We start from the raw sequence: 12,472 nt of genomic DNA on the forward strand, positions 1-12,472 counted from the left end.
AGTGGACAAAGTTTCCAAGGCCCCACTCCTATAGGAGTTGCTCATCACAAACTCACGTCACTAACTTCTTGGTCAACTGATGACTTCTAACTAGGATTTTTTTTTTTTTTTTTGTTAAGAGTGACTAACCTCAAAAAAGACGGTCCAAAGATGGCCTTCGCTTTATTGAATAAGTATGTTCTAGGAAGGTTTATGTAAGTTAATTTTAAATCACACCAGTTCTAGCAATGTAATATGAACTTGGATATATGTTCCTATGGGGAAAAAATCTCCAGTTAGCTGGAAGCTTTTGACAAAAGGAAGGTGGCCAGGCCTGCGGCATGTGTACTGTACTAGCATACTTCCGGAGCACTTTCTAGAATCTGCACGTCCTTTGGTATTGGATGACTTGTTTTCTACAGCCTCCCAGGTAACAGGAATTTCTCCTGTGTAGACAAGGCTCATTTATCTCTTAACCACTCACTGCCCCCTTTACAAGCCTTTCTAGTGTTGATGATCCTGGCAAAGTCTCCAGTTCTTGCTGGTATCTGAGAACTTGTTGCAACTCTGTAGCAGTCTGATTCCATTCTGGAGTGTTCTAGATGGGGGCCTCAGAACCAGGCCTAAGTAAAATGGAAAAGGCTTTAAAATTATAGAACTCTGTTGTGAATTATATAAATTATAGAACTCTGTTGTGAAATTTTATCGAATGAGCAGTAGCTATTCAGTCATAGAGGTTGCATCAGTGTTTCTTCTCTTGTGTACATGGTTTCCTGGTTTGAAAGAACAACAGGATTTCTGACCATGCCAGACCTAGCCTCGGACATATATCTGATTAATGTGACGGAAGACTTTTTTGACACAGCCTTGGTAAGGATGAGGTTGGATGCTTTACTGAGCAGATACCATTGGTAATTTGTAGGAATCTTCAAGTTGTTCATAAAACTTGTGTTTTTCTAAGATGTGGGTTTTACTAAAAGACTCATATTTTATTATTAGAAATATTATATGAAATAGTAACAAATGTATATAACCAATGTTATAGAAAAATGAGGTGATTTATTTTCAAATATATTGTTCACCTGATTGGAGGTGATAGACTGATTTTAATCAAGTAATTGAAAGTCAAATAGGATTTCTCTAAATTTTTTCTCTACTGTAGTTAGTCAACTCCTGCCTGTTAGAGAATTATCAGCATAGCACATTAATGTTATAGATTATAATGCTTTTTAAAAATAATACGAGCTTCACTTTTTTCTTTCTTTTTATTAGATTATTTCCAGAACTAGTAGTAAAGGTAAGTGTATTATTTACTACTAATTGGCTGTTATTAATAGAATATTAATACCTTTCATTAATAGAATATTCCTGTTTAGAGAAAAGAATATTTATCTAAATGATATATAAAAGTGAAGTGGGTTTAACTATTATATTTGCATTAATTGGCCATCTTATGGTATTCAGATTGTGATGCTGAAATGAATTTTGTTGGAAAGTGTGTCTCATTTGCCTGCGGTGAGTCTTTATTTAGCTGCTCCTGCCACCGTTTGGCCATTTAGCTCCAATCAGGGATGGAGAGCCACTTCCGTCATTCCAAAACAGCAAAAGTTAGCTATTACTGATTTAACTTGGAGCCGATTTTCATGCCTTTCTCTGTCTTTTTCAAGAGCTCAAAACAGACAATTTGGAGGTTAGGGCGATGATGTTGTTCAATGTGGCTCCTGTTAAAGGTAACCCAACAAACACTTTGAATTATGAAACTGTGGATTCAAAGAGGCAGAGAAATCGGGGCCATCTTAAAATGCATATGTCTGCTCCCTATTGTCCATCTTTTTATTTTTCTTTTGAAAAGCTGTTATTAAATTGACACTACATTCTACAGTGGATGGTATCTTGTAAATTGAGGACATTTAGTACTAGAAGCTTAAGTGTGATGGCGCTTGGTTGATTTTTAAAAAGAGGTCTCCATAATCTAAGTCAGCAGATCCAAATACTTGCAAGTCAGTTTTTTCTGGACTTCGTAAGTGATAGTTCCTGTCTCTAAAGTTGGTTGATAAAATACCCAGTGGCAAAAACTACTTTGAATTTTGTAATTTTTAAAAATAAACTTTGATCGATTTACAACAGTGTGTGTACACTGCATATTTGAAAAAAAAATACATATGAGAGAGATCTGTTGAGCCTATAGCTGTTGCTTGGACCACTTAATAGGTTCATATAGTCCCTGCAATCACTTCATTGTCCCAAATGGAGGAAACACGGCTCTAGGTGACTGTATTAGTCAGCTCATGCTGCCATAACAAAATACTATGGGCTGAGTGGCTTAAACAACAAACTTATTTTCTCACAGTTCCTGGCTTGCAGAAAGCCACCTTCTTGCTGTGTCTTCACATGGGTAGAGAGTAGGCTGCTCTCTGGCATCCTGTAAAGGCACTAATCTCATTATGAGGGCTCCACCCTCATGACCTCACCTTACTGTATGTGTTTCATTTTTATGATTCCTTTGTTTTGTGCTTTGCTATATGGATTATATTTTCTTTCACTATTTGCTCCTCTCTAGTGATTTGAATGGCTTATGTCCTAGTTTTATTCTTCTGGTTGTTACTCTTAATTTAATTATCAACATCAACATGAGAGTGCCAAAATGATAGCACCTATTTCTTCTTTATGTATGGCAAGGAATTCAACATGTTTTTATTCCTCCTCCATTTTCTACCCAGATTTATTTAATTTAATCCAGGGTTTTAGTCCTATATTTTATATATATATATGTCTTTGTAAATAGTATTTGCTCTTTGCCTTGTATTGCAACCTTATTTACAGTAGTTATTTAGGGCTCACTACCAGCTTGTTTCTGGCCTGATGTTCTCATTCTTGGGTTCTTTATTCTGCTTTGTCTCCATCTGCTGTAATACATTTTGAAGAGGTTATTAGGGTATGTGGGTGGAACATGGTCAGTGCTTTTTATCATTTAAGAGTGTTCCTGTGGCTTTTATCCAATATAACTCTTGCTTTGCAGGGTCCAGAGTCTCCCCTCAAAACTGTTTCACTGTCTTACATTGAGTGTTGTGAGCACATGTGCACACGTGTTGTTTTATGTGGTTCTTCATGAGTTGTTTTGAAATCAGATCTTACTTTAGCTTGGGAAATTTTATTCTTTGATAATTTTATCAGTTAGAGCAGGGCTTCTCAACTTTGGCAATATTGGCATTTTGGTCGGGTTGGATGATTCTTTGTTTGGGGGGAGTGTCCTATACATTATAGAATGTTTAGCAGCATCCCTGGCCTTGACCCACTAGACGTCAATAGCAGTCCCTACTACTCCCCCAGTTGTGACAACATCTCCAAATATTGCAAGAGTGCCATAGGGGAGCAGAAATCACCTCTAGTTGAAAACTGCTGAGTTAAAGTGCTTTCAGTGTATGTAACAGGATATCTAGTTCAAACAGTCTTAAGTGCTAAAGATGACTTAATTTGCTGAAGGAACTAAAAAGTCAGAGACAGGAAGCTTCAGGAGCAGTTTGGCTGTAGCGAGGCTCTGTTTCCTGCAGTTCTTTCTATTTTGCCTCCTCTGAGTCTTGCCTTTGAGCTCAAGTTGGTCTCCCTTGGTGGTTACAAGATGGCGGCCAGCAACCAGAGCCGTGCTTCCTGGTTCACATCTGGGGGAGAAACGTTCACTTTCCTGAAGCGGCAGAAGAAAGCCCTAGCTTGGCTCTGCTTGTGTCCCCCCACCTCCACCCCCTTAATGAACCGATCACTGTGAAAAGATGAATGGGATGCCCCTGCATCGTTTAAGCCAATGAGGATCCACCCCTGGAGCTAGTTAGTACCACCCAAGAGCATAACTGTTACATCAGAGAGGAGGTGGGAAAGGATGATGACAGTTACTCTTTCTATTCTCTTCTCTTTCTAAGATTATCTATTATTCATCCATTGCATCTTTTTTTTTGTCTTCACATCTTTTTCCCACTCTTTTTTTCCTGTGTATTTTGAGAGCAATTGCTACTTTTTTCTTGGAAGCCGATGCTTTAATTCTGCTCTCGTTGCTTCCACTGTGGACTTCAGTTCTGCTCTCACATCTTTGCTTCCTTGAAACCCGTGGGTGGTGGTGATCTACCTCTGCTCTCAGATTCATTCCTCTCTGCCTTCCTCTCTACTTTGCATAGAACAGTTTCCTGGGCTTTTTAACCAACTGGTTGCCTGCCAGGTTTAGCGAATGACAGGAAATTGGAGGTAGGAAGGCCATTTCTCCCGCTCCCTTCTGCTGAGGTGCTATCTCTGGGAGTGACTGCATAGTTCCTGGGACTCTGGCTTATTTGTGGCTACAGCATTTGCTAGGTGACCTTCATTCCCGGGGTCTGGTAATACCACTTCCTCCCCGTGGCTTTCCAGGGATGTATAGGGGGTGGTAGTGGCTACCTATGTTTTTGTAACTAATTCCCTGTATTAAATTCTCTCAGATTGAAATATCTAGAATGGCTTAGATTTTCCTATTACTTATTTCTTTCTCACTTCTGTGTTCATCTTATACTGTTGCCTTCTCTTACAAATCTAATTTTTTATTTCATAGAATTCACATTCTTTTGAGTTTTGAGATGATAAACTAGATGCTTTTGATTTGGCTTCCCAGCTTTTCTATCATCTTTTATTTCCTGAAGTAAGCATTTTTCAAAGTCACTTTTTTGTTACCTCTTAACTTATTATGCTCCTTCCTTTTGCATAGGGCTATGTTTGTTAGTTTCTCTTTACTACTCTTTAAGTGAAAGGGTCGAATGACATCTGATACTTGCTGGTTAACAGAGTGCATAAATGTCTCTAGGGTCCCCTGCTGTCCACCTGGGTCACCTGGGCTCTGTTACAATCTCTCTCTCAAGTTCTAAGCCGGCAGGCAAGTTTTGGGCTCAGCCCCTGGCCATGTTTCTTGTTTTCAGAAATCATTCAGCAGTATCAGTGTGGCTTTTTTGGACTGAAGAGGGATATTTTTAAAATTTCTACTCTCTGATTTGGATTCCCACAATTTCATGAGTTTTATGGGGATTAAAAAGTATGCAGTGTGTGGTTAAAAGAAAAAAAATTCACATATCCAAATGGCACCTCTGAACCTATCAAAGTAATGTTAGGACTTTACCATGAGTTTTTGCAGTGTACACTACCACTGTCATATCTAAACACAATATGCATAAATGAAATGATAGTTTATTGTTTAATAAGCACAAAGCATTACCACATACATTGTTTTGTTACTACGTTCTGATGTAAGTAGCCATTGAAGTTTCTATGATTAAGCTATTTAACAAAGACCAACGCTTTACTTGAAAATTCTTGCTTCCGTTAGCATAAGACCGTTATAAAATTTTTCTTTCTATAAAATACACAAATGTAAGAAATGCACAGAAACAGTGGGAAAGTTTGTGCAGGAGCTGCCCTTGCACATCGTTCATTCTGGACAAAAAAGTAGCTTTGCCTGAGATGCAGTGATCACAGACAGTCACACTTTGCACGCACTGCTGCTGTTTACCTCAGTGGGCGTCTGTGCCGTGCAAATCGATTGTGGCCTGGGGGTCTGTAGATCTTGAAGCAGGCTGTGATTTGTCCTTTGCTCAGACTACATCATTTCTGAAATGTTTACTGACCATGGCTGTTCTTCCTGCTATGTAGGAGTCCTTTCCTTATTCTTTTTTAGCATCAGTTTGATTCTTTGAAAATTCTGCTTTCAGGGAAAAGTCAGATGTTGGGTTCCTTCATATTTACCTTAGGATTTCTGGTGACAGAAGAGAGTGTAAATCATTTGATCCAGCAGGAGGTGAGTTGCAAATAGTGCTGGTAGCAGTTGCCCTGGACCCCGTGGAGAAGCTCGTGCCCAGGTCTCCGTTTTCTTTCTTCCTTGTGAAAACCTTCCCCAACTCCCAACAGGCACTGAGGACCTTGAACTTCCTTCTGCAAGGTGTACCTCGGGAGGAGAGAAAACAACTTGTCTTGTCGGAAGGCTCGTGTCGTCTTATGTACGTGACCTTGGCCTGATTAGGTGGTGATGTAAGGGCAAAATCTTTCCGGGTTGTGGCACCTCAGTCTTCGTTCTCCTTGGGTGTTTGGGGTTGTTGGGTTGTTTTTTTTTCCCCCATCAAATTTGTGCGGTGAAATGCTTTCTCAGGCTATAGATTATTTTTCATTGTGAATGTGAACCGGATTAGTGACTCCTGGGAGAATGTTAAGAGTACAGACTGTGGTGCCAGACCTCAGGCTTCAAATCCTAGTTTGGCCACTTATGCTGGTTGCTCCTCTAGAGCACAGTCTTAGCTCACTACACCTCAGTCTACTCATCGGTAAAATGGAGTCAACGTTAACGCTGATCAATAGAGTTATTGCACAGGTCGAATCAGGCGATCCATTGAAAGCCATTAGCACATTACCTGGTAGAGAGCGAATGCTCAAAGGTTACCAGCTCTTACCTATATCAATAGGGCATGTATTGCTTTTCAAGGGATGGATTTGGGGGGTTTTGGTGACCCACTCACAATTATGTAGTTCCTGGGACATAGAAATTTGGAGAGAAGGTTGTAGTGTGTGACCATGGGAAGCACAACACCAGCACCCTGTTTTGAAATCTGAACCTAAACCTGTGACCGTGTGCTGACCACCAACCAGCATTGGTGACATCCCTGTGGCACACCGTCATTCGAGGGACATGCAGCCATGACTAGCAAGAGGCAGGGTGACCCAGTTTATCATAGTGTCGACCTGAAAGACGTGATTGGTGAGCATGGAGCTCATCCTGTTTGTCCATTTAATTTGTCTTTGCAGGATGCAGTGTTTTCTCGTAATTTTTCCTACAAAATATTCATTGAATAGATTAGTTAATCATTACCCTTAGTGGTGTACTTAGATCTGGAGAGAAGCCGACCTGATGTTTGCTCCTAAGTCTTCAAACTAATGCAATGGTCCTGCCTTACTGTTTGAGTGTTCTAGTCTAGTTCTTGAGTGTTCTGCACTTCAAGTCAAATGTAAAATCTGCAAACATAAAAGTAAGCAGAACTCTCAGTGGTGCTGTTCTAAGGCTTCTATTTAATTGTGACAAATCAATCCATTCATTATGAGAAACTGAACTACTACAAGATTTCTTAAATCCATTCTTTAGCGTGAGAGTTATTTCAGATATTAAAAAATCAACATCACTTGTTAGCACTTAACTGAAATTCTTAAGTGAATATGCAATATGGGAGTCTGTGTTAATTACAATAATGTGATAACTTAATCCCATTACATCTCTAACTTAAATTTATCAGTTTTTAAAGTAAGTTCCAAAAGCTTATAGGAAAGACCTACAGCACCTACTGTATCATTTCTTCCAGGTGTCAAACTATGTATAAAAAAGAAAAGAAAAAGAAAAAGAGGGTATGCATCCTCACAGGCTGGTGAGGTGACTGTAAAATTCCAGGAGCTTAGCATTTGATGAAGCCTCAGAGATCATCAAATTATAATTCACTTTACAGAGGGAGAAATAGAACCTCAGAATGTATAGTAGCTCTAGCTTCTTTGTAAAAAGTATATGTAAGTCATTAATATATAAACTTGACAGTTTTTCCAAAAAATATATTTGTGACATTGAGGAAATTTTGACAATGAATTTGAAATACTTTCAAAGGTGTACATCTTGGATTAAAATTTTAATGCCAATATAGTAGTGTTTTACTTATGTTCATCTCAGTAAAATGAAATTTATCTAAATGTTTCAGGAAAGACCTTGCAAGGACAATCTTGACTGTGGGTGGTAAGAAGTATTAAAAATTTTAAATGTTAGAATGTTAAATATTGGACATTGGGGGTTTTATGGGCATCTTGGAACTATGGGGAATAAGTTTTGGTCAAATTAAAAATAGAAGTTAGGATTTTTATATTTAATTTATGATGAAAGAGTTAAGCATGCTAACTCCATAAAGAATAATTAATGAATATTCCTTTACTCACCAATGAGCGTAGTCAAATTTGATCCTTTTTCCACATTTGCTTCAAATCCTTTTTTAAATAAATCAGAGTTACAGGTAAAGCCCCTGTGTCCAGATCCCCATCCAATTCCCCTCGCCATTCGTAGAGGTGATCCTTTGACTTGGATTTGTTTTTCATTTCCAAGAATATTTTTGTACTTTTATGCTGTGTATTCACAAGCAACATACGTTATTGTTTTTGCAAATTTAAGTTTGTGTATCCAGCTGCAACCTGCTTTTTACCTTTAAAATTGTTTGAAATCTAAACATGTCGATATGTGTAGTTTTGTTTATCTGCTGTGAAATACTACAGTTTCTTAGGATTTTATTTTTATAGATGTATTTAAGGCTGGATAAAGCTGCTTTTTAAACAATTGAGGTATAGTTGATGTATACTGTTATATAAGTTACAGGTGTACAATATAGTGATTCACAATTTTTAAAGGTTATACTCAGTTTACAGTTATTATAAAATGTTTGCTGTATTCCCCATGTTGTACAATATATCCTTGTAGCTTATTTTATGCCTAATACTTTGTGCCTCTTACTCCCCTACTTCTATCTTGCCCCTCCCCGCTAGGGGTAACCACTAGTTTGTTCTATCTGTGAGTCTTGGACAAAGTTGCTTTTGATGAATGTTTTAATATATCTAAAATATAAATTGCAGAAATATCATTTTTTAAAAATTTGTTGTATACTGACCTATCATTTGGATTTCCCCCTACTATTTCTTACAGATGAATTTAGATGATTGTAATTGCTCCAGGATATGTCTTTCTGCTTATAACTATAAGACACAATCTAGTCTTCTAAGATGGACCTTCTTAGAGCAAATGCTGACCTGTGGAACTCAGTTTTTCTTTTGCTCTGTGCCCAGAATTATCCATGTCTGCCGTATGTTTAATCTCTAGATTATGACCAGCAGGTGGCTCTTTGTGAAGCATTGTGTAGACTGACCATGAAAAAATCAAGGGAAGACTTTGTCCATCAGTGGTTTGAAGATGATACCATTGCTGAGGCTTTCAAAGAAATTAAAGATCGAGAATTTGAGACGGTGAGATTCTTGGTCATGAAAATTCCATTTAATCAATATTTATGAAGCATCCTTTCAGCGCCTTCCTGTATGTTGGGCTCAGGGGAGGATTTTTTTCTTAAATGTGATTAGGTCGCCATTCTTAAACTTCCTGTTTCCCACTTATGTGAAATAACTTGAGGGTAATAGAAACAGAATATTTGTGGACCAGATACCAGCATACAATTAGGACATCTTTACAGGAAACTTAGCCTGGAGCCAGAGCTGTGTGAGTTTGATGGATCCAGTCAGAGACAGTGGTCATGGAGCGGGAAGTGGTTTTCAACAAACCTTGAAGGGTAGGGAGAGTTGGAGAAGAAAAGAATGTGCATTTGGGCCTTGCAGAGAGTAGCTGGCATGATGACAGGAGGCTGAAACTGCAATGGGTGCTCTGGTAGCAGAGGAGTATTATAGGGTGCTTGTGTTGTGAGCCCTCCAGCCTTCACAGTTTGGAAGAACAATAATTTTCGGTGTCTTCCATGCAACCCGGCCTCACTGTGATTGTGTCCTCAGGTAGCAAGACGTAGTTTATGGCTTTGCCATATACTCACCTTTATCCTAAAATAGCTAAAATGTTTTCCCTCTCCTTTAAAAAAAGTTCTTAAGGTGAGGGTGATTCTGTAGGAAAAGCTAACATTATTAGTAACAGTGCTCATGTTGAACAAAGCCTTTCTGGTCAAAACTGCTGAGCACTTGGGATTTTATTAAATCCGAACCTTCAAATATATTATGAAATACGTTAAATTTAACTTTAAGCCCGTTGCCAGATCTGCAGTAGTTGTTTAGCCAGGATGCAGTTTGATCTAAGTGGGAATACCATGAGCTGGGTTTGGGTCCCACCTCCCCGACTGATGTGATGTATACATTTTGGCAAAGTAGTTGACTTTTTTTTTTAAAAAATTTTAATTGAAATATAGTTCATGTACAATGTTATATGTTATAGTGATTCACAATTTTTAGAGGTTACAGCTCCATTTATAGTTATTATAAAATACTGGGTATATATTCCCTGTGTTGTGCAATATGTCCTTGGAGCTGATAGTTGACTCATGAAGCCTGAGTGTTCTTATCTGTAAAATGGGGATAAGACCAACTTCAGAATTGTGGGAATTAAATGAGAGAAACTAAAAGTGCCTGAGATGTTGTAGACACTCCAGTATTAGTTTCCTTTCCCCTCTGTGTGATTCTCTCATCTGCAGGGAAATGAGGGGAACATAAGACAAAAGTAATTATCCCCTTTCTCAAATCACTTTCCCCCTAGAGCCATCAGCTTCTTAGTAGAACTACTTTTAGATGGAAGTTCACATTAATGTCCATTTAGTGCTGAATCTAGACACGGAGTGTGAGGACTGTTTGACTACAACAGACAGTCCTTGCTAACAAAAGGGATAAAAGTCTGGATCGGTATCTCTTTGGTTGTAGAAATTTGGGGGTAACAGTCTGCCTCCCTGGTCTCTGTTGGTTGGGAGAACTATAAATGTATTCTTAATTCTTAGAACCTTTAGCGGGAGAGAGATTCCAGGAAGGAACAGGTTAGAGAACTCCTGATAAGGAAAACCTACAGTGGTTAAGTACACCAGGATAAACCCCAAATTGATAAGTTTCATGGGTTTGTGGTTGGCTTGTGCTGGGGAGATGGTAGGGAGATGGATGCCCTGTGGGTTAGTCGAATATTACAATCCAGGTCATCAGTAAGAGGTATTTCTCTTGCTTGTTCCTGTACATAAAACTGTTGGAGACCTAAGCATTCCTCAGCTGCAAGTCTCATGGCTGGGGGTTCAGAACATGAGTCTGGAACCTCCCCTTTGTGACACAAAGTATTATTTTAGTTGTCGTGATTAATAATGAATCCTTGTGAAGCCTTGTGATGTCACTGGATCCTGGAAATGTAGTAGCAAACACTGGCCTCTACATGCTGCAAAGGGTAGTATTTAAATTAAATATCTTGATTTTTTTTTTTAACAAAAAAGTTTGCATTATTTACTTTGAAGGATTGTAGACGGTTTCTCAATCACCTAAATGACAGACTTGGTGACCAAAGAAGGTAAGATGTTTCTCTGAGCTTTACTTTATTGACTAATTCTATTCTGAAAATGTCTAATATTAAAAAAAAAAATCTAGGCGGCTTCCCTGGTGGCGCAGTGGTTGGGAGTCTGCCTGCCGATGCAGGGGACATGGGTTCGTGCCCCGGTCCGGGAAGATTCCACATGCAGCGGAGCGGCTGGGCCCATGAGCCATGGCTGCTGAGCCTGCGCGTCCTGAGCCTGTGCTCCGCAGCGGGAGGGGCCACAGCGGTGAGAGGCCAGCATACTGCAAAAAAAAAAAAAAAAAAAAAAAAAAGAAAAAAAAAAGAAATCTAGGATCTGTTTTAGGAGAGAATGTAGGATACAGAATTTACTGAGCATTACTAAGTTATCCATTGAGTAGAAACCTCAGAAGATTAGACACATTCTGCCTAGTGATTCATTCGTGTGTGTTTAAAAGTGATTTCTATCAGTCTTTAACATACTTATTTGTGATTTGGAACAGTTGTAACTTTATATCCTCCGGGGAGATTTTATGAAGAATGATTTCCTATAGATCTGAGGTTACTCGGGAAAGCCGTATTATGGACAGTTAAGTCCTTGATGAGAAAATATTGGCTGAATTCACTCCTTTCATTAGGACTTTTGCCAAGCAGCTGGGCTGAGGTATATATGGTACCGGAAAACCTGGCTTGTGGACTGCCAGACGGAGATTTGAATTCTGCCCATGGTAGATCTCCATTTGTAGGTTTGAGAGCCCCTTTCATACTTTGTACCAAGGGACATAATGGCGTACCTAGTTATACGTGCTTGTTTATAGAACATCCGTAGGTCGTGTGTGCGGTCCATATTTTATTTTACTTTTTAATTGTGAGGTGTTTTGCAGGGTCTATTCATTTCCATGCATTGCTGCTTTTGCTGATGATTTTGAGGTATGTGTGTCTCTCTTTCAGGGGCTGTGAGGGTGGGGGGGTGTATAGTGAAACTCATAAGTAGGTTTACATCAGGCCAAACGGCTCTTGCTACACAGAAGGGCTTTTTTAAAAAAGGAAACTTGCTTCTCCTCTTAGGCCTCAACTCTGAAGCTTATATTGAAGAGCCCTAGTGTTACTCCTACGTAAAGGAATTTTAGGTTTATACTGCATTCATGAGGTCAGTTACAGGAACCTTGCCTTATTCTATCCTCTTGAGCAGCATTATTCATGCCCGGATTGGAGGGAATAGGGCAAGTCCATTGCTTCTTTCCACCCGGTAGACGCTTCCCACTCTATCCCCAGCAATTAGGGTCACTCTCCTTTCTCTAGATCATTCTGCCTTGTACTTTATAGTCCAAAATGGAACAGTCTCTTTTCACCCCCTTCTTTGGTTTCTAGAGGCACAAGGTCCTTCCTGTAAAAGTGCCCCAACGTGCAGCA

General features: G+C 39.1%; 1 protein-coding gene across 1 annotated transcript in view; it reads left to right on the plus strand.

The window, feature by feature from the left end:
* Positions 1-744: 744 nt before the first annotated feature.
* The window catches only part of SYCP2L (synaptonemal complex protein 2 like), a gene marked incomplete at its 5' end in the record, with an annotated part of 59,177 nt that continues 47,449 nt past the window's right edge, over positions 745-12,472 (plus strand). The window contains 8 exons of the mRNA XM_082664792.1: positions 745-849; positions 1,252-1,276; positions 5,697-5,782; positions 5,893-5,981; positions 7,713-7,747; positions 8,873-9,015; positions 11,025-11,077; positions 11,944-11,989. Of these exons, the coding sequence (XP_082520918.1) occupies positions 745-849; positions 1,252-1,276; positions 5,697-5,782; positions 5,893-5,981; positions 7,713-7,747; positions 8,873-9,015; positions 11,025-11,077; positions 11,944-11,989 (582 nt within the window). The remainder of the gene's footprint in view (positions 850-1,251; positions 1,277-5,696; positions 5,783-5,892; positions 5,982-7,712; positions 7,748-8,872; positions 9,016-11,024; positions 11,078-11,943; positions 11,990-12,472) is intronic.

The sequence above is a fragment of the Grampus griseus genome, assembly GCF_964374135.1.
Source record: "Grampus griseus genome assembly, chromosome: 10".
In the NCBI taxonomy this organism is placed as follows: domain Eukaryota; kingdom Metazoa; phylum Chordata; class Mammalia; order Artiodactyla; family Delphinidae; genus Grampus; species Grampus griseus.